Below are 23,131 nucleotides of genomic sequence, written 5' to 3'. Positions count from 1 at the left end.
TATGTTAACCTAATTGCTACTAAAATTAGAGTTCCTGGTACTTTATATCTGAAAAGTTGGGTTCATTTAACAATCATATATTAAATTTTAGTGCATGTATAGGACTGTTCCATATTTTGAAGAATAAAAAGAAAAAAGGGGTATTTACATGTCGGGAAATACATTAGCACTTTAGGAATTTCATTTTTAACAGAATAAAAAGATATTTTTAACAAAGAATAAAAACAGGAATTCTGTCCCAAATTGCTTACCACTTGGTAGGGAAGGTAAGATAGATTCAAAAATAACAATAAAGCAGAGATCAATATGTTGATTGACATAAAAGTTACTGAAGGGGTGATACAACTCAAAGGATGTTCTATTACTTCTGGCCGAGGTGATCAGAAAGAATTCATGTTGAAGGAAGTTCAGGTGTCAGACTGATAAGTTAAGTGAATCCTGGGCTTGAATAGGAAATATCAGCATGAACTCCTGAAGTACTTTATCTTAAATAAGCCTTTAAAACAATAACAACAAAGTCTCCTCATTTTTGGCCTGCAAACAATGACCTAGAAAAGGCCTAGAAATGATGACCAGTCAGGTGACACCCCGATGGGGATCTCCACATTCCATTTCCTACTAAAAGGAACTAAGTGTCCTTGAAGAAATGGGTGATTTCAGCTCTGGGGCAGGAAATGTACAGTGTGAGTCTGGAACATCCTGACATACTGGAAAACAAGGCAGCTATGAAAGACAACTGAAAGGATCCAAGAGCCAACTTGAATTGGTTCCCACTGGCAAAGATGGTACGATGTAAGCATCAATAAAGATAATAACTGCAATGGTTTGCAACACATCAAATATGTTTTAATGCAAGAGTTCTTAATGATATTAACATAAATTCATTGGTCAACTTGGAGGATGCCAGCAAACCAACTTGTTACTTTGAAAATTGGTAAATAGAAAAAAAACCAAGCATTTATTCTGCTTTCTCAATATGAACCTTATTTCTGGGTGACCAAATTGTTGGTGAAGGGAAATTTCCCCTTATAGAAAGTGTGTGTGTACTTTGTAGTGTGTATTGATATAGACAACAAATGAGGAGTGATGGAATTAGAATGTCAAATTTCAACCCCTCACAAGCTAAGGGATCTAGCGATGATCGTCAGTGACTGACAGCATGCCCAAAAGGGAGGGACCAGGCTATGTGCCTCTTAATGAAGGTACCTAACACTACTCAAGAAGTACTTTTGCCAAGAAACAATCAAACTTGGATTTGATAGAGCTTCCAGATAGAACCCTTAAATTTTAGGAAATATAGGGGGTAGAAGAACATGTTCATTGACAAGACAGAATCATAATCAGCAAATCTAGACTATGGGAAACTTGAAAGACAACTTGGTTTCTTCAATAAAAAATAAAATGCAAAACAAGAGAAAGAAAAACATGGATTAAAAGAGATTTACTGTCGTATCAATCCATTTCAATGTTTATTTGGATGCTTGAGATAGCTGAGGACATTTGAACATTAACTGGATATTGGATATCAAATAATAATTTTTAAGTATGATAATGGTATTATCATTTTTTTGAACTCTTTTTTTGAGATTTTATTTTATTATTTTATTTTTTAAAGTTTTTTTTTTTTTTAAGATTTTATTTATTCGTTTGACACACAGAAAGAAAGACAGCCAGCGAGAGAGGGAACACAAGCAGGGGGAGTGGGAGAGGAAGAAGCAGGCTCATAGCGGAAGAGCCTGATGTGGGGCTCAATCCCAGAACGCCGGGATCACGCCCTGAGCCGAAGGCAGATGCTTAACGACTGAGCCACCCAGGCACCCCTGAGATTTTATTTTTAAGGGGCCACTGGGTGGCTCAGTCGCATCTGCCTTCAGCTCAGGTCATGATCCTGGGGTCCTAGGATCAAGGCCTGTGTAAGGCTCCCTGCTCAGTGGGGAGCCTGCTTCTGCCTCTCCCTCTGCCCCACTCTCCCCAACTCCCGCTCTCTCTCACTATCTCAAATAAATAAATAAATAAATAAAATCTTTAAAAAAATATTTCATTTTTAAGTAATCTCTACACCCAACGTGGGGCTCGAATTCGCAAACCCAAGATCAAGAGTCGTGTATGACCCACTGAATGAGCCAGCCAGGTGCCCCAGATTATGGTTATTTTTACATCTTCTCTTTTAGAAGTACTGCAATATTTAAGGTAAAGTGATATGTCTGGAATTTGCTTCAGAATAATCTGGAAAGGAAAAGTGGGTGAAAAAGGAGTCTAGATGAAATAATGTTGAAAAGAGAAGTTAACCAGGATGGGTAAACATTTTGAGAAATGTGGCTGGGATTAAGGACATTTTGGGTGGGGACAAGAGCATTAATTCAGACCTCTTTAAATTGGCACAGACTGTGAAGATACTTGGGTCCCACGTGAATGCCTACTAAAGAATATCCATTGCAGAGGGGACTCTTAATGAGATGGACAAAATACACACTGTTGGGGTAAGTTCCTTTCCCCAGCCACGCCAGTCCTAGTTTAATGGACCCATGAACAAAGAGGCCATGGTGGCAAGGATGGAGGCTGTTCAACAACATGGAATTTCCCTTAAAAGGCTGGCCTGGCTAGAGTCACTGCTGCAGAGACCAGCATTGAGTATGTAACATTGGCACCATTTCCTGAGAGGACAAGCCAGACACCTAGTGGACCTCTTCTACCATGGAGGGACAGAGATTCATTCTCATGGAGATAGACATGTATTCTGGATATAGATTTGCCCTCCATGCCCCTAATACTTCTGCCAATACTACCATCATGGACTCACAGAATGCCTTAACCACTGTCATGGCATTCTACTCGGCACCGCTTTGGATTCAGAAACCTACTTCATTCTACAACAGAGTGCAGCAATGGGGCTCACCCCATGGAATTAACTGGTCTCACTACATACCCATCACTGGAGAATGGCTAGTCTAAAGGAAAGGTGAAATGGCTTGCTGAGGACTCATTATGGTTCCAGTTGGTAGACAGCATCCTAGAAGAATGCGGTCTCACAGGATGCAGTATGTGCTTGGATCAGAAATCATTACATGCTGTTCTCTCTCCTGTAGCCAGAATACAAGCAGTGGAAGTGAGAGTGGCTTCTCTCACTATTATACCTAATAACTCATTTGTAGACTTTTTGCTTTCTGTCCTGGCAACTTTGAACTGCTGATTTGGAGATCTTGGTATCCAAGAGGGGAATGCTTCCACCAGGGGACACAAAAATAGTTCCACTGAATTGGAAGATGAGACTGTACTAGTTTTCTATTGACTGCATAACTAATTTGGTAGATTAAGACAACACAAATTTATCTCATGGTTTCTGTGGGCCAAGGATCTAGGTTACAGGTTAGTCGAGTCTTCTGCTTATGTTGTCACCAGGCTGAAATCAAAGTATTGGCTCAGTTATCTCATCTGAGGCTCAGGATTCTCTTCTCAGCTCCTGTGATTGTTAGCAGCATCTAATTCCTTGCAGCTGTGTTGTTGAAAACCCTGTTTTCTTGCTGTCAGCTGAGAACTGCTTTTACCTCTTGGAGATCACTCCCAGGTGCTTGCTATGTGGCCCCTCCTTTTACAACATGGCTGTTTTTCTTCCAGACCAGCAAGAGAACTCTTTTCTGCTTATAAGGCTTGCCTGATTAGGTAAGTTGGGCTCACCCAGGATAATCTCCTTTTGGATTATAGCCAACTATGATTAGGGACTAATTACACTTGCAGAATTCCTTCTGCCATATTCCATAATCATGGAATTGATAACCAACTATATTTACAGGTCCCAACAACGCTCAGGCAGAAATAGGTTGTTTATGTCAGGGGGCAGGGATCATGGAATCCCTGTTAAAAGTCTACCTACCACAGACTGCCACCTGGCCATTTTACGCTCTTTATACCACTGAACCAACAGGTGAAAAACAGGAGGTTAATCTATCGGCTTTACTGATGGAGCCCAATTACCACGGGAAATTGGTTGCTACTATGGTGGAAGCAAAGAGGACTATGTTTGGAACCCAGAAGATTTTCTGAGGTTCTTTTTAGTACTTCCATGTCAAAGATTAATGGAGAACTACAGGAACCGGAAAAGGCAGAGTGATTGGGGATTCAGACCTTTCAGAAAGGAGGATTTGGATCTACTTCACCAGGTAAAGAACCTGGAGATGTGGGTTCTGGCTGTGGGCAAGGAAAGTGTGGAATGGGTGGTTAGCGGTGGAAGCTATAGATAGCAACTATGACCTTGTGAACAAGGACGGAAACCAGGACTGCGGTAGCTTTGGATATGTTCTCTTTGTTATATGCCTGTTTATACATGCTAACCCTTTTCTTCCTTTCTCTCCTTCTCATTTTTATTTTATGTAAAAGTTGGTGGAGGTCAACTTCACAATTTTGAGGCGTAATTAATATAGCCAGCAATGAATTCAATGACTGTTGGGCTTTGTGTTTTCTCATATGGGGAAGGGCAGGCACTTCACTTACCGGGATAGTTGTATCATGCTAGGGCTAAAATAGTTAGTTGCTTCATCATTGTGCAGGAATTGGAATGGGTTTAGAAGGTTGCAAATGAAACTAAGTACTCCAAAGGGCCAATTAAAATACTCAATTTATTGCTTCTGAGCTCTGAATTCATTTTTCAATACCTACACTATGATAATGAACCGGACTCTAAGTGTTTCTCCTTTAGAAGCGGGCTATTAAGAGAATACTGGAGGGACGCTGCAGAAGCAGCTTGTCTTCCCGATTTCAGTGAGCTGAAATGTGCTTCTTCTTGCTCCTATCAGTGGTGTGTGTGTCTATCTGGTGGTACTTTGCTGCAGTTGCACACCCAGAATGCACAGTCCTTTAATTAGGACTTGCAGCCCCAGCCCTGGGGGTCTGCTTATCTTGCTGCAGTTGAGAGGGACACCACATACTCCTGGCCCCTGTGGTGGCAGCGTCCCTGATTCCCCAGAATGCCCCCCCTTCCCCAGTCTCGGCTTGCTTGTCCCCTGCAGAGTTGTTCCTGAAGCCTTTCCAACTTGGGCAAAGTCTGCCCTGGTTTTGCACCTGCAAAAATGTCCCAACCCCTTGGCAACCTGCTCAACTAGCCTTGGCTTGTGTCCTAAGGGATCTTTTCCCTGTTTATCACGTAATTCTAAACCAGCTCTGGCCCAATAAATCCAGCAGACTTTCTCATCATCCAGTGGTCTGTAATGGCACCTTCTTCAAGAGGTCTGAATTTCAAAGGGGGACCCTCTTCCAAACTTGTCCTTCCTTGGCTACTCTTTCTCAGCTTTAGGGTACTGTTTAGAGTTCCCGTAATATATTTATCATAGCTTTGCAATTCCTTAATCTTCTCTTGGTTAAATTTGCTCTGTGTTCTGTCTCCTGGTTGGACTTAGATTGACAGTGTGTGATTAGTTGATTGGAGGTGGGGACAAGGAAGTGAGCATGAGTGGTGCTTTCTCTCCCCTCTTTGGGAACAATTGCTCACAGCATGAGTTCCGCCCCACATCTCCTTGCTGTTTTTTTTTTTTCCCCCAAAGATTTTATTTGAGAGAGTGAGAAAGAGAGGAGCAGGGGGAGGGGCAGAGGGAAAGGGAACAGCAGACTCCCTATGGAGCAGGGAGCCCGACACGAGGCTCAGTTCTGGGACCCTGGGAGCATGACCTGAGTGGAAACAGACACCCAATCGACCGAGCCACCCAGGCACCCCCTCCTTGCTCTTTTACAAGGACTGGCTCTGCGAGTCTTGATCCAGTGCTTTCTGTGGCTGGATGGGTAGGTTTGTATGACTCTGAGGGTTGGTATAAGGAAGCCCTCTTTTACACAAATATAAGCCTCATTCTCTAATTTCAGCCTTACTACTACTAAGGATAATACTTTATGCTTCACTTAGTCAATTTATTAGTTTTTTTTTCAAAGATTTATTTATTTGAGAGCTTGCAACCAGGGTGCAGGGCAGAGGGAGACAAGCAGACTCCCCGCTGAGCTGGGAGCCTGACACTGGCTCAATCCCATGATTCTGAGATCATGACCTGAGCTGACATCAAGAGTCAGACGCTCAACCGACTGAGCTACCTGGGCGCCCCCTATTTATGAAATCGTTTAAAGGCTGGGCGAGAAAGGTTAACGTGAATCACTTAACAAAAGTATCTTGTTGCTTTTTGACATGTTGAATGTAAACTGGTTTTATCACTTTCCTGCCTTGAGTAGAACATGCCTGGCATCACAACTAATATATACTGAAATTTAATACAAACACACAATTTTGTCATATTTGATGTCAGAAAATACATCGGGAACAACTTTCAAATCATCCAACACTTGTACAGTTGGACCTTCTCCAATAGCAGATTTTAGTTATTTTCCTAAGGCTACTGGTCAGTCTTCCTCTTTCATGTTTTTCATGGTGAGTTGAATGACTTCTTTAATTCTTTATGAACATTAAACAATGTTTTTCAGTTAAGGTAAAAACATTTTCAAAAACCTATACAACCCATGGAAGGATCACAAAATGCTCCTTTTTCCTAAGGGTGACATCAATTTCCATAGAAATGAGAGTTTGACATCATGATGGTTGATGGGAGAATGACACGTAGACTTTAGGGTCTGGATCACAGTCTCGGTGTCATCTGGGAAGCTGCCAGTTGCAGTGAGTAACAGGCCCAAACTGAGAGTGGCTTAAAAAACAAGGAAAGTTATTGGTTCGCTCAGTTGAAAACTACAGAGGTACATGGAACTGGGGGTCAGAATGGATCCAGAATCTCACATGACATGATTTAGGTCCTAGTTTCTTTCAATTTTTTATTGTTATTTCCTTGGTTTTGATTACATTTTGACTCCAAACTCTACCTCCCCAATTCATAATCTTGAATTGGCTTTGAGGAGCTTTGTGAATTACACAAACCCTAATTGGTGAATCAGCAAAGAGAGAATCTGTGTCAGGATACACAGAAAAAAAATGTCTCTCTAAGAGTCACTGCCCGGGCCAGCTTAGGCAATTGTGTCCATTCCAAACGTTCATTATGAACAGAGATGGCACATTTAGATCAGCTCTGCTAATCAGGGCCTCCTCTAGGGCAGGTGAGGCCAATTCCATCTAAACCACAAAGGTGAGAATGGAGGGAGGTTCTGAAAAGAAATTCCAGCTACTCGTCTCAGAAGAGAAATCGACGCCAAGCAGCCAGTAACAAGGTATTCCCTATGGATACTTCCAACTTCTTATTCACTCACTTCGAAAGAAATTTAAGACCTCACCCAAAGTAACCCAAACCCTCACATACTTTCTGCGTGTTAAATAATACATTTTTAGAAAAGAAATAGTTAAATCATTTCATGCTATTTTATTTCTGTAATTTTACAATCACTAAAGAGGCCTTGCTAATAAAGTAATAATACTCTGTCTGGAGGATTTTATGTTCAGTAGTGTGTCCACATTCAAAAGACAGACCATGCTCTGATGACTCCTGAGCTCAAACATACTTTTTAGTTGATATCCCTTTTCTAGTATGGCTTTGAACAACAACTTTCTGAAGCTGCCGCACTACAGAAGCACATAGTGAAAACAGAATAACCTTCTTTTCACAGGCATGGCACCCAACATTGTCTTGGTTCACATTTTACCATACGTTCGTTCTCGGATGCTGAGCTCCAAGTTTTACTTCGGCCTAGATCTTAAGCTTTGAGCCTTTTTATAATCATGTTCCGGTTTTCGCTTGGCCAACCTCCCTGCTCGCACCCCTTCCTAGACTCCCGGTACTTTTTTCAAGCTGAAGTTCTCTCTACCTTTCCTTTATCTGCTGAAATCGAAGAAAGAGCCTAGAGTGAAAGGAATCCTTGCTGTTTGCCCTACCTGCTTAGCTGCTTGCAATCTGTCTTCAGCCTCTATAATTTGAATCTGCTTCAAGTTATCAGTGACATTCATCTTCATCTTACTGAAATATTTACATGGTTGATAACCCCTTCCCTTTGAGTTTGCGCCTCTTATCTGATTGGTTGTCTTCTATCACCCTTGAGATGTAACCATGTCTGTTCTGTTAATGACTCTCACTTCTCTTTTAGTCATCAAATAAAACCTAAACACATTACTAAGACTCAGAGTTCTCAGGTTCTGGTTCGTCGTTCAGCTCTCTCTTCTGTTTCTTCCTTTTATTACTACATTGACAACACACTGCTCAAGACATGTCACCTGTGCTTTTTTTCATGGTTCCCTTTGAAATCTCTACCATCAAGGCCAAGCTTCAAGTTCTCCCTTCCATGAACCCTGTTTTAGTTAACCCCAAGCTATACACTATTTCCAATTTCATCAATCAGGTCGATGCTACCACCAACTCTTGATTAGGTATCTGTGAAAGCTTCCTAACTAGTAACCCTGTTTCTTGTCTCCTAATTCTTTCTTCATACAATCGCTAGAATGATCTCTCCCGAAATCTAAACCCCTGACTACGGCCTCTAAGATCTGGCCCATGCTAATGTTTGTAAAATGCTAAGCACTATACATTGATTGATCCATTTAATCTGATCAATAATCCTATGAGCTACCTACTTGTAATATCCTCATTTGCAGATGCTGTTGATGACCCACCAAATCCCTCTTTTACAGGGCTGGTGCACCCATATCCCAGCTAACAGCTGTCACTTCCACATTATTTGGAGGACTGCTTTTGACTGAGGAGAGGGACCTAGCCTCCCCTCCTCTCCATGACAGTCAATGACTGCCTGATGTGAGAACATCATAGCCCAGGCTCCCACCTCAGGGCAGGGCAATCTCTGTGGTCCAATTCATACTGCAGAGTGTCCCGTAGGATCAGGCTGAAGGTGAACTTCTGAAACTTCCCCCGTCTTCTTCACTCCATGACAGAGGCTCGTAAGAGCACTCCCTCAATAAGCACTTGCCCAAGCATCCTCATAGCATCCTCATCCACAAAGGAACAAATCTAAGACACATTTTACGTATGAGAAAACTTGATTGGGCTGAGGCCAAACAGCAAATGGGAAAGCTGAAATTGGAAGCCAATCCTGCACTCTTTCCTACCATACTAGCAGGGCCATTTCTCCAACCTTCCCCTCCCTGGCCAGCCTAACCTCAACTCATCCCCTCTAGCTAAATTAATTCCTGCCTCAGGGCCTTTGTACTTCATATTTTCTCTGCCTAGAATGTGTTTCCTTATCTCATTGTGGCTTGCTTCCTCATTTCTTTCAAAATGTTTCAAATATTGCCTCTTCAAAGAGGTCTTTCCTGACCCTAACCATCCCAAGATAGCAGCACTGCTTTTGTTCTATTTATAGCATTTAATATCTGAGATTGTATTATGCAGAATTTATGTTTTCTGTCACTTGCACTAAAATGAAAATCCCCTGAGGGCAGGAATGTTGTCTGGCTTACTTTCTGCTGTATCTCCAGTGCTGGCACAGAGCAAGAGCTCAGTAACAATTTGTTGTTGAATTAAGTGGAATGAGTTCTCTTTTCTCAGAACTCTCACAGGGCTTTGTAGAAATCTTCTTGCCTGTTAGTCTAGAACTGTAGTTACTTAATGCTTATTTATTTTTTCTGCAAGCTTGTATGCTCTTAGAAGACAGGAATTCTGTTTTAGTACTTTGGGGGTACACACAGGAGGCATTCAAACAACGGCACTACCTCTAAAACTCCAAGCAGTACCTAGCCGGTCTTCCATATAGGGACTAATATCAGGATTTCATATGAATTCTAGTACATCCAGAAGTATGAAAAAATGCATTGCATTTAATTTACAAAGTATTCCTGTGCATATTACAAGAGATTAGAGTAAATACAATTAGATACTTACTGTTTCATATTTTTAAAACAATGCCACTTTCAAAATATAAAAAATAGACCTATTTTCAAAGAACCATTTAAATATGGCTTTGAAAACCACCATTTTTTTATTTACAACAAATAGATGGAAGTGCAACAGCATTCATAAAGATTTATGATAAATAAAAATATTATTCTGGCATCCTTTTGGGGCAAGCTTTTATAGATATTTACAATGGCTCATAAAAGTAAAGTCAATAATGGCTATCAACGTAATTTGTATTGAAACCTGAATATGAACAACCAATGGAGATTAATCATTTATTTGGGACTGAACCCATATCTCCGATAGCTGAAGTAGGAAGTTAGTTTCTCATTTTCACACCGTTTCTCAACAAACACATTCCAATTATTCCAGTATCTGTATGAGGTGATCTATTAGTCATCTACAGCCTATTAGTGATTTATAGCCAAATATGCTAACCAAGGGCTGCACAGCTGGATCCTAATTCAGATTTTATACGTTTAAGAGGCACTAAGTACCTATGTCAAAAATATAATAACTGGATCCACAATTACATTTTAAGTTATGGAAGAGCCCCTGGAGAAAAAATTAATGACAGAATGACAACAAAGATCAGATATTTCTCAAATTAAGAGAAGTATGTAACTTCTCAAATTTCCCTAGTTAGCACATTCCAATTGAATTAAAACTAAAGCACACTTACAGTGTTTTTTTTCTTACCAAAATTTCCCAATTCAAAAATGGTATGGATTTAAGCAGTACTTTTCCCAGCAAATCCTGAAAGTTTAATTTACCCTTAAAACAGCAATGATCATTCTTTTCAGAAGCCATTTCCTTGCTATTGCACAGAGATTGATTTTAAAGCCAATCCAGGCAAACGAGTTCAGAAAAAGAAGCGCGTTCATCTAATCCATTTAGCAAATGCCGTAATCAGCTTCTACTTGAACAGTGAAATACAGAAATCTGCGAAACTCTTCACTTGGTATCAGTTTTACTATTGTGTTGATGGGAGCCATTTCTGGCGGAGGTAGCCAAGTCCCATACATATGGGGAAGGCAAAAAGCAGAAAAACATTGCAAAGTCTTAGCAGTTCTTTGACTTCTAATGATTACAGACCAATTTCCATTGTGAACCATGTTGCTGTGCAGTCTTCTTCTGAGGTTTACATCTCAAACACAAAGAAACAGTTGCTCCCGTAAGCAGATGTACTTGGAATTATCTTCTTCTAGCTTACATTTTTTTTTCTCTAAGTTCAAGTAGAAAATGTGAGACATTCTCATATACCACGAAAGTGATACAGCAGGCTGGAGTCACTCGGATCAAATTGGGGGCAATTCCTTTGTAAAATCCACCGATGCCTTCTTTCCTTTAGAGGGAAAGATAGATACATACTTAATTTCCTACATAGCTAGCCCGAAGATACAAAAGTTTAATTGGCATAGGGCATGGAACCAGCATTCAAAGCCTCCCTGTGATTTAAGTCGATGTATTTGACATGCTGAAGTAATGTAGTTTATGAGCCATTTGTAGGGGCTTCCGTTCCTTCTGTGACTGACTCAGAAAGAGAGGGCAGAGGCACTCTAAAACTGAAAAGTGCTGTAATGACAACCATCTTTCCAATGTCTCTAAACATACAAGCATACAGGAGCATTAACTGATTAACTAACGTAGGCATTAAAAGTCTTACAGCTTATATAAATGCCAGGTGACACTAAATCTAGCACATACAAAAATAAAACTTTATTTCCTTGATGCCTAGAATGGGAATATGGCCTTGGAACTTGTCACTCGGTTCTCAATAAATATTTACTGAACTAAACTCAATGTAAACACCCTAAATATTCTGCTCTAGCCTTTCAGAATTACAGAAAAATATGGGGATGTCTACCTGTAACAGTTTATCCACAGGCTGAAGAGCGAGCATCTCTTTTATACATGGAGACAAGTGTTTGCAAGTTATTGTGCAAGTAGCAGTTTAATTATATTAAACTAAGGTTTTTATGACTTCCTATATTCAATGCCACTCAACTATCTTATTACACCTAAATTTTGGTACATTAATTTGCTGAAGCACAGATTTTTTTTTTTTTTAAAAAGAGTGTGAGCAAGCGGGGGCAGAGGGGCGGGTGGGGAGGAAAGAGAGGGAGAGCGAGAATTGCAAGCAGGCTCCATGGCCAGTGCAGCACCTGATGCGGGGCTTGATCTCATGACTCTGAGACCATCACCTGATCCAAAATCAAGAGTAGGATGCTTAACTAACTGAGCCACCCAGGAGCCCCAATCTCATTTGATTTTTATAACAATCTTGTCAGCCTAGATTTTCTAATTTTACAAATGAAGGAATCAAGCCTCAGAGATTAAGTCTGTGGTTCTATGGGTAGTCCATGGGAAATGGAAAAGCAGGGGCCACCAGCCATGTCTTCACCACAGCACACTGGCCTTTGCTATCCCACTAACAGCAACCGGACAGTTTGAGGCATGCAGGGCAGATCCGGAGAGCTGTTTTGATACGCCGCATGCTCTCACCTCCACGTCTTTGTGATCACGTCCAGCACGCCGTTGTAAAACATGTGCTGATCCTGCAGACGGGCTCTCACGACCTGATACGGGTACGTGGCTGCCACAGCAAATATTTTGGAGAGTGCTGCAACAGATATATATTCTATTGTGCTCTAAAATGACAACACAAAACATTTATTTTTCTTTAGACAGGGTTCCTTTAAAAATATAGAAGTAAGCATTATATAGGAAAACGTTTAAATGGATCTGTAAGTGAAAAATATGGTTTCCCTTCTTAACACAAGCTCTGTACAAATAAGGGGTTCTATTTTTGACATGTGTCATCTGCCTATAAAATATTTAACTGTAAATTAAATTAGTGGCAGTCATCATCATAGCAGTATTACCAAAGTAAACGTGACAAAATTTCCATCTATTAAATGCCCATAAACGTAAATGACAGTTTTTTGTTTTGTTTTGTTTTTAGAACCATCTTACCAACTGGGCTTCTGGTAATCTGTTGATATGCTGGTTGTATTTCAACTTCAACAATTCATATGCCATAAATTGAAGGGCACCATGTGATGTTCCAAACAGCCCAGGAATAAATCCCTAAAAGGGAACAATTAAAAAAACAACAACAAAAAACAAAAACTAAGCCAGTTCCGAAAGGACACAGTTTCCAGGGACGGAAGTAAAGAATGGGTGACCTCAATGTGTAACTTAGAGAAATGGTTACTGTACAGAACTTTATAGACAGGCCTTCTCAAACCTGCCAGTGTCATGATGATGCACCTTATAGTAATGAGGATAAACAGATTAAAGCACAATTTCCACATTATAAACCAGAACTTCCGTTTTCATTAAATTGCTTTTTGCCTGAGTCTGGCTTTTTTTTAGGACTGACTAAAGGTCATTCAGAACTCAGACAACAGAGCCAAGGGAAGTTACAATGGTCAGTTATTCAAAATATACTGATAATTCATTACCTTATACAATCCACGCACACCTTCATACTTATATATTTTCAGAAGTGTATCAAACATTCCTTTATATTGTTGTTGTGAGGAGTTAACAACACCGTTGTACTGTAACATAAGGCGAGTCTTTGTTACCCATAACGGGTTTGTAATGCAGAGGGTCATGGCTCCTAAAACCAAATTTAAATAAGATTACTCAGCATACAAGTACTGTGCCACTTATGATGATCCAGATTAAGAACAGTCCATTAATAAACAGGCTGCCCAGGGGTTGTACCTGCAACAGTGAGATATGGTCCCTGAGGAAGCCTGAGGGTTAAAGGGTAGCCATAGTTTTTGGTGGTCATAAAAAGTTCCTCACTCGGTTAGTGGGAGGTAAATTAAAAGGGAGATGGAAACGTGAAACAATTTCCCTTTGAGGTGTGAGGACAGCAAAGATGTCCTGGCTCCTAAACAGTATGGCTTGGTGTAGAGAACAGATGGGAGTCCTACGAAGCAGACTCTGGTAAGGAGATATAAATAATTGGGAGTAGGACATAGTACAACCCAGAGAGGTTGAAGATTAGGGGAAAAGGATCCGGAATGCAACACCTCAATATTTTCTACATGAAGATACATATATATGTATATATATATATTCACCCCAACTTTACCACGATCCTCCTCAAATCTATTCAAAGTAGCCAACGCATCTCAAAACTTAAAGAACTACATGATAAATAATACTTCATGCAATATAGAAAGTGACAATTTTGCATATAAAAAATTTCATCTGGTTAAGTTTCTCATTTGCTGAGTTTCCTAAGTAGTCCTTTTTTCAACAAAAATTAATTAAGTCCCATTGTGATTCAGGTCTGTGCTCGCAGCTAGGTATTCAAAAATGAGTAGGTTTATTAAGACAAGAACTATCAATAAACAAAGTGTCGAAGTATGAGTTATAAAGATTTATAGGTCCTGCTCTGCTTTTCTCTTTGAATAGTATACATACATGAGGCAATTAAACAAGGCTACTAAACTGTCTAATTTGAAAACTGAAATTATACTTTAATTGAAGAAAATACCATACCAAATCGTCTTAAACTATCAGGAATTCATAAATTTTCTAAATTTTACTTCCTTTGTGATAACTAAAATTCCTGAAATCTGTCCAGAGTAACCAGTAAGAAGAGTTGCTTTCTAAGAAATTCCATGTGACAACTGGTTACATAAGCATACTTCAGCTCTATTGTTCAATGGGGGAGAAAAAGCAAATAAAACAAAAAACAAAAGAGAAAATCAAGTTGGAAGTTGCTGTTTTAGATTTCACACACTGCCTTACCAGCTTCGGCAGCTGAGACGAGGTATTCTGTTGCCTCTAAACGTTCTGCTCTTCCTTCTGTCTTATATGATTTGATGGCATTGTAACTAAAAGAATTAAACATAAGCAGTTTGGTAAATATTGAATAGGTGTCATAAAGCAGTAAAGTCTGTTTTAAAATGTGTGTAACTTAACAGCAGTACCCAAAAGTAAAAGTCAATGCATAAAACAACCAAAGGAAGTTTCAAGAATGCATTTGCTGGAAATGGTTTACTCTTAAGAGTTTACCATCACTCCCCCCAAATGTATACGGCTACCACTACATATGCAAAATAGTTTAATCACATACTCATCAATTAACGGGGGGGGGGGCGGGGGTTAGCAGCAGTGCAGCAATTGGGCAGACAAAGCAGAAGGACAAAAGAGGGCCCCTAACAAAGAAGTGCTGAACACGTAATGTTCAGGTACGTGGTTGGCAACTCGGCTAGATAAAACACTCGGAGGGGCCTTCCTAGTGGATTCACAAGGACCACAAGCTGCACACAAGTAATCATAATAAAGACAACACAGATGGTGTCATAAGAGATTGAGAAACTGTGGCTGAGATCACAGAAGGCTTGTGTAGGAGGTGGCACTGATGGGGCATGGAGACAGGTCCGGTTTCAGTGGGGAAACAGAGGAGTGTGAGCAAAGGTATAAGAGTGGCGGGGAAAGATGGGGAAAATGGAGCCACACCTGAGCGCAGACTGATATTTGGGCTTTATTTGGCAGAAAATTGAGCCACTCAATGTTTCTCGCAGAGGAGTCAGATAAGCCTAGTCTCTAGAACTCCAATTTCCATTTTCCTCTTGGAAGAAGAGTTCAGCTACGTAAATCCTTCCAAACTTTACCAATACTATTCTAACATGAAACGAGTATACTTTTATAAGAAATTACCATCACATAAACCTTACATTCATACGGCATGTCCTTAGAAACCCTCTTTAGAGGACCTACACAACTCAAAATGCGTAAAAGAATAAATTTATACCTATCATTTCACCCATCTGTGTCTTGGAACTAAAAAGAAGAAAAATACATTTTTAAACAATATTAAGGTTGAATTTGTTTTGCATTCACTTAAAAAATATTTTAAGATTGTGGTTTGGGGGCACCTGGGTGGCTCAGTCGGTTAGGTGTCTGACTCTTGATTTTGGCTCAGGTCATGATCTCAGTGTTGTGAGATCGAGCCACACATCAGGCTCTGCACTCAGTGGGGACCCTGCTTAAGATTCTCCCTCTCCCTCTCCCCCCGCCAAAGACTGTGGTTTAGATACTGCCATAAAATTATGGGAGATAAAGTAAAATATACAACACAAACGAGAAAAGGGCAAATAGACCAGGTACAGATGGTTCTCCTACAAGTGCCATCTAGTAACACAAAGACAAGACTTCCCATTCGTGGGTTCAGGTTCCAGTACCAGAGGCAGTGTGTGCCCCTCCACTGCAGGGCTTTGCTCCCACACTCTGGCACAATCAGTAAGCCGAACGTGCCTGTCACAAGCGCTTTCTGGGGCTTCTTCACTGGTCATGGAATCGCGGCTATTTCACATGGTGATGATACCCGACAGGGGAAGGAGGAAGAAAATGAACGAGCTAGGAAGATGATGGGGCAGGTCAAATAACAGGCAAGAAATAATGTGTCTCAAACTCTTCAAGCTGCACACTGGCTTTTACTTTCTGTTCCCAAGAGGGAGTTCCCATGGTATGTGTTCTTATGAGGGCCCCAAGACCTGTCTTCTTCAGCTTTCCAACTTCTTATGAATCAGAAGTACTCTGATAAGGCATCTTCCCGAATTCACCTCACAGAAGTAGCTTCTATAAGATTGTTTCTCCAAATCCTCCTTCACCTTCTTCCTATTAAGAACTTTCTTCCAGACCAAATGCCTCTGGATAACAGCTGACAGAGAAGGAAAGTAATAAGACTTTTGCTCTTTCTGACCCTTCCTATTCAGAGAAACTAATGAAATGTCTCATCTGGCTTCATCAACTGAAATGTAAAACAAATCACTGAAAACAAAAACTCCTTTTATTTAATACTGTAAAATCTCTCAGATCTACTCACAAGAAAAAGTAGAGTCCCCAGGATAAACCTGCACCCCACACATTTGGGGTTACTCCTTGGTAAAGTCCCCGTAGTCCATCAAGTTTCCAAATGGTAGTCAAGCAATGCACAATTCCTTTATATTTTGGTCTCAGTTCCAATCCATCACTCACTGCAGTAAAGGCACAAAATTAGGTGAGAGGAAAGTTCTAGCTCTGAATCACATATAAACATAGATATCACATAGTCATAGGAAGGAGATAAATTCAGAAGAAAACCCTTTTTAGGTAGAGAAAAATAATTCTATTTTTTGGAATTATTCTTTATTATTTTCTCTTTAAAACATCTGACGCAAATTGCTAGAATGTTCAACAACTTTCAGTTCTTATCTAGTCTCTGAACCTTAAAGCTTTTACACAGGCTGTTCTGTCTGCCATGAACATTCTGTCTTCTCAATCTTTGATTCCTCTTTCAGGTCTGTTCAATAATTTCCTTTGGTGATCCTTTTCCTATCCCCTAGATGAGTTCAAGTTTCTTTGCACCCATGGCACACCATACTTTCCCTAGCATAATAAAAACACTCTTCATTGCAATCATTATTGTTCAATTATTCTGGCTTCCTAGTAGGAAGATGCTTTGTGAGGGCAGGGACTACTACTTTGCTGCAATATTTCTACTCCTATCTTAGCGCTTTGTACACTGTAGGCTCTCAATATATATTTGCTCAATTATTATATCCTGAATACTGTGTTTCTTTTCCAGATCCACTGTCCATCCCTTTCTATCACGTTCTGCCTAGCAGCCTGATCTTGTCTTAGAGTTTCTAGTTGAGCTGGGCTAGTGGGGAGGCCTGACAAGAGATCAGAGGGATGGAAGAGAGCAGATGCAGGTATTTACTCTTTTACCTCCCTTTCTATGGGGTTGCCTTAGGCGGGCTGAACTTCTCCACTGCCAGTTACAGTTCCTCTCAAGGTGGCCCTCTCTCAATGACCTTCTCGCCTTGACATTTGGCCCTTCAGGTGGCAACAGCCCAAACTGTTTCCAGTTCCAAAATACTGCAGTATTCCTTATGGTTTTGCTATAATCTCGTAATTTGTAAACAGTCCTTTCAAGCACACCCCCCCCATGCCCCGAATTATCTTATTTCGAATGTGCCTTCTGTTTCCTATGGGGAAATGGAATGAAAGGATGTCAAATTTATAATCTAGGTTTTTTTAAATTGGTATTTTACTACATATAGTTTTGTATACTGCTTTTTTCTTCACTCAAGAGTGTATTGTAAGAATTCTTTGTAATTATAGACTTGTTATTTGTAATTAAATAGACTTCCAAAAGATTTTTAAAAATAGTATCATGGTTTTCCCTCTCACAGATATCCCATCATTTGTAAAATCATTCCCCTAGTTGACATGTAAATTGTTCTCATTTTTTTGCTATTATTAAAAGGTCTCTAGAAAATATTCTGTAAAACAGACAAATTCCTATATCCTTAGAATTAATGAACAGAATGGGAATTAATAGGGGTCAAAGGTTATGAGAGGTTATACTGAAACTGTCCTCTACAAAGTTTATACAATTACAGTCCTCTGGCCATATAAAAGCATGCCCGGTTCATTGTCCCCTTTGCCACTACTCCACGACATAATGGAGTCTGGCAAAGAATCACTGTTTACCATTGCCAGGGAAAGGGAGAAAAGTCAATTTCTTTCATCATTAACTTGACAATGTTACACCATGAAATGAGATTAAAGTACATGAGGCTTTATCAGAAGACCTGGGTTTGATATATAATTTCCCTAATTAGCTACATGATCTTAATCTTTCTGAGCTTTAGCATACTCATTTATAAAATGGGGATAAATATCACCTACCTCACAGGCTGTTGAGAAGTTTATACAAGATAACAAGTTTAAAAGCAAGTAACAGAGGAACAGGCTCTCAAGAAATATTTTGCTGTGTATTTCATCATCTTTCTGATGCTTTCCTTGAATTTCACGTCTCTTATTCTCCTGATAAATTTCTTCTAAGTACCTTTCCATTTTCCTTTCAATAATAAGCTCACAACACAATGTCTCTCTTGAGGTAAAAAAAAAAAAAAAAAAAAAAACCCACAAAAACACCATCTTTGCTTTTCATGGGTATGAACCAATAATTTCTTTATTGTTTTTGACAAGTCAATTAAAGAAGTAGAGTATTAAGTATCAGTAACAGACAACAACATTCTGTACCCTATACTTCCCTGATACTATAATCTTGTCTCCACTATATAGTTAGGATCAAATCTTTAAATGTGAAAAATATTCATTTGTACACCTATCACTTTATAAAAAAAATTTAAAAACTATTGACTCCTTATTATTGCCAGGCAAACGGGCAATCTAAACAGGTAGGACACAAACCCGAACCCTGAGGAAGACATAATCTTCAAGGCCAAACAGCAGCAATCATGTTACAAAGTTATGAGCACTATGGTGAATGAAGTGCTATAGGATTACAGAAGAAACACACAAAAATGTTCTGTATAGAAGGAACTGGGGAGATGAAATAAGTGACAGGGAACGTGAGAGAGAAGATGCTAGGGTAGAGTCTTGAAGATTGATTAGAAACTTGTCTTTGGGGAAAGGAGAGAAAGGTTTGTCTCTAGACAAGTGCAGTAGCTTGTGTAAATACATGCAAGCATCACAGTGCCTGGCACTGTCTGGGAGAACATTAGGGATCTGGTATCAAGTGTACAGCTGACGGAGGGAAGGGATGGTAGGAAATTAGGCTAGAAAGGAGGGCAATGGTGTGATGGTGTGAACTGCGTCCCCCCCAACCCACTGCAATGTGATCTGCGCCTCCACCCATTACTGCAAGTGCTCTAAAGACCCTGAAGTGAACTGTGGGAATCCTCTCTTCTTCACCAACCATTTAGCAGCACCTAAGACTTTCCACCTCCTAAACACTCTTCTTTGGACTAATTTTACACCACACTCTCCTGATTTTCCTCTTTCTTCTCTGGCCACTAAATTTCCTTTGCAGCCCGCTTACACTCCAACACTTAATTGTGTGATCCTGAGTCACTTACTGGATTACTCCATGGCTAAGTTATCTCACCCATAAAATGGGAAAAATAATAGAACCTAACTCTAAAAATCACAAAGGGCTAAATGAATTAATACATATACAGCTCTTAAAATCATGTATGGCACACAGGAAGCATTCAATAAGTAGTTTATTTAAGCTACAGGGTCTTGCACTATATATACAAAACTGGACTGCATGCTATTCTTGTTACTTGATTCTACATTTTGGTTCCTCGATTAATTTATAGATTAAAGGCTTTCAGGTTATTTTAGAAAATTACTGTTTTTATACCTCATTCTTTGTTGGGGCTCTCTCTCTCATCAGTCTTTTTTTTTTTTTTTAAGTTTTATTTAAGTAATCTCTCCATGAACTTATGACCCCAAGATCAAAAGTCGTACCCTCCTGCAACTGAGCCAGCCAGGCGCCCCCTCTTTCATCATTCTTGGATGATTTAAAATTGTATCTTAAAGTTAGAAGGGTCCTCAACAATCACCTCGTCCAATTGACCTTTCCACTCAACACAGGAGTATCTTCTAACTTCTGTCATCCAGCCCCGAACCACTTCCACATATCCAGATATCACCAGTTTCATTTCTGAGTACCACTACTTGGGACAGGCCACAATCTGCTTCCCTGTCATTTCCACTCAACCTCTACCTGGTCTTTACATCAACCCATAATAAGATAAATCCCTTTCACACACGACAGTTCTTCATCTTAAGTCGTCTGTCCCTGCCCTCCACCCACCTGAAGCCAAACTAGTTCTTCCATTCATTTCTCACAAGTGATTTCTAATCTTTCTACCTCTCTGGACACTTTTGGGTTCCAATTTGCACTTGAACTCACTGAAATATTCCAAGTTTGGTTTAACGGGACATCCAAGACTAATACCCCTGTCACTAGGTAATTACAATTTCATTACAAGGGCCTAAGTTTCGTGAAAGCATAAAAACTACAGCATTAATGCTGATGACGGCCAGTCAACTATTTTGATTTCAGTAATTTATCTTCCTTAATTTTCCTCTTTTCTATCACCACTTCACAGCCACACTTTATCATTACAAATTCCTGCTTTGACTCCTAGATCTTTAATTTTGTCTTTCCATCCATCTCAATCACCTTACCTTGGCCACACTGGTCTCCTAACTCTCCCCAATTCATCAAGATTACCAATTTCTCAGGTACCAAAAATTCCCTTTCTTCAGGCACAATCTGCTTCACAGCACTGTCTTAAACTCACCAAGCCAACACTATTCCTCAGTGATCATCTCAACTGTCACCTCTTCTCCTAGACAAAACATTGGAGACGCCAAATCATACAGGCCTGTACCTGCAGCCAAATCCAAAATTCTTTTCTTCATGTTCAAGCCACTGTATACTAGGGATTCCTAGAGGTAGAACGGTGAGTGGTTAAGAGTAAAAGGGTTCTAGAATTATACTGCCTGGGTTCAAATCCCACATCTATGCTGTTATAAACTTGCGACTGGTCAGCTTCTATAATTATTTGTATAAAATGGAGGTAATAAATTCACAGGGCTGTTCGGAGTGGTAAATGAGATAAATAATGCATGCAAAACTATTAGTTCATTGCCTTGCTCTTACGAAATGCTCAGTGCTACTTGTCATTGTAATTTTTATCTGTGCATGTGTCACAAACTCCATGGAAATTACTTTCCTTTCTGGGTTTTCTTCTAGGGAGTATACTCCGTAATTTTCACTGACTTTCCTCTGTAGAATGGCTTCTTGTCTCCTTTCTAGCTGTCAAAATATCAGTCCTTCTGTGGGGAATCTCAAGATCTAATGGAACCTTACAGATACGGATACATATGGCCATCAGCAACCTATAATTTTCCTGGTAGTCTGTCTCTACTTATATTTTGATATTTGGATTTACTCCATTTTGCCCTTGACTTTATGTTGCCCAGAATTATCTTTTATGTGACTAACACTCAAGCCTACAATTAGACTGTACATCCCCTGAGGACAAGAACTTTGTTTAGGTGCTTCTGTATGCTATACAGCAGTCTACAAATATTAAGAGAACAATAATATTTTAGGTGGATAGAATCAATTTGACTCTTGATGATAAACAACTTCTGCAGATCTAATTCTCAAGGCAGAACTTGAGTAAGAAAGAAAACCAAATGCCAGAAAATAGTTTCCCAGTAAAGTTACCAAGACCCTCTCTGAAACTATCTTTTCCAGAATTTACTGTTGAGTTTAACTTCTAAGGCACTTTGTAAATTTCACTTAACTCACTGCACTTAATGCAATAAACGTAAATTTTAAAAAATAGCATTTGGATTCTAACTATCTATTCCTTCATAGGGCTTTGTTACCACACTATAAACGCCAAAAAACAAACCTTCAAGAGAATCCCATCCCAAACCTATTCCCAGCCAGCCTCTGAGGATTACCACCTACCCCCAACCACTTTTCCTCAGCTCCAAGGCCAAACACGTGGCTACCGTAAGATTTCAAAGTACCTCCAAGGGAGAATGATTAGCATATGCGAGGGCTAACCCCTAAAAGGTGCCAATCCCTTTCTCGCTTTACAAATCCGGCGTTGAGTCCCCCATCCTATGCCAATTTGAACTTTTCTCAGACTTTTCTATCCCTGTTCTCCATCCCTTAGACTTGGGGATCTGGGACGAGGGCGACCAGATCCCTTTCCCGGGCTCCCCTTCCTCGAATCTAGTTCCAGGTGAGGCCGGATAAGCAGCATTTGCTTCAACGCTCGCCTCGTGGTAGGCAAGGGGCAGGGGAGCGCAAGGCCTCCTTTTGCGTCTTTTATCACCCACTTCGGGGTACCAGCAAGGAGAAGTAGCCCAGGGTCTGTCTGAGTGTGCTCTTACCGGCGAAGCGGATCTTCACGAGGTCGAGCGGGTGCAGCGCGAGGTTGGACAAGACCCCGCCGCTCACACCCGCCACCAGATTCTCGTACCGGACGTGGCGGAATATCGTGCTCCACGCTGACGACCCTGACGCCGACTGGCCCTGGCCCGTCATAGTCCCAGGGCCCGCTGATACCACGCCCAGGGCCACGGAGGTGGTAGGAGATGCAGTGGCGGCCACCGTGGCGACCGTCGCCGCCCAGGAGCAGAAACCACGGGGGGCGAGCCCACTTCCGGGGCCAGCGCTAGGACGCGGTAACTAAGCGGAGAGACCCCAGCGCAGAGCCGGCGTGAGAGGGGCAAGGTAGCACGTCACGCCTGCGGAGAACGCGAAGGAGGCGGGGCGCCGGCCTCGGCCAAGTCCCCGCCCCGCCCCGCCCCTCCCCCACCTGCTGCCGTTTCGGACCGAGGGAAGCGGATCCGAGAGCGCTGCTGAAGAAGCACCTCGGGCCAACCTCTGTCGGCAAAACTACGGAGCGCCGCAGGGTCCTGCTCAGGAGGCTGGCTTCCACACAGTGGAA

At 40.8% G+C, this 23,131-nt stretch overlaps 1 protein-coding gene across 1 annotated transcript; it reads right to left on the bottom strand.

The window, feature by feature from the left end:
* Positions 1 to 9,713: 9,713 nt before the first annotated feature.
* SLC25A32 (solute carrier family 25 member 32) lies at positions 9,714 to 23,087 on the bottom strand. Its single transcript, XM_045805822.2, has 7 exons — positions 22,572 to 23,087; positions 16,672 to 16,822; positions 14,589 to 14,674; positions 13,280 to 13,440; positions 12,789 to 12,902; positions 12,318 to 12,463; positions 9,714 to 11,157 (listed from the first exon to the last, which is right to left on the bottom strand). Exons 1-7 carry the CDS (start codon positions 22,723 to 22,725, stop codon positions 11,022 to 11,024), a joined length of 948 nt encoding a protein of 315 aa, XP_045661778.2. The 5' UTR covers positions 22,726 to 23,087; the 3' UTR covers positions 9,714 to 11,021.
* Between the last annotated feature and the right edge of the window lie 44 nt (positions 23,088 to 23,131).

This window comes from Ursus americanus, chromosome 9 (assembly GCF_024610735.1).
Source record: "Ursus americanus isolate L20-20 chromosome 9, mUrsAme1.1.p, whole genome shotgun sequence".
Lineage (NCBI taxonomy): Eukaryota > Metazoa > Chordata > Mammalia > Carnivora > Ursidae > Ursus > Ursus americanus.
The sequence above is the reverse complement of the archived record's forward strand: the minus strand, read 5'-3'. Positions and strand labels throughout refer to the sequence as shown.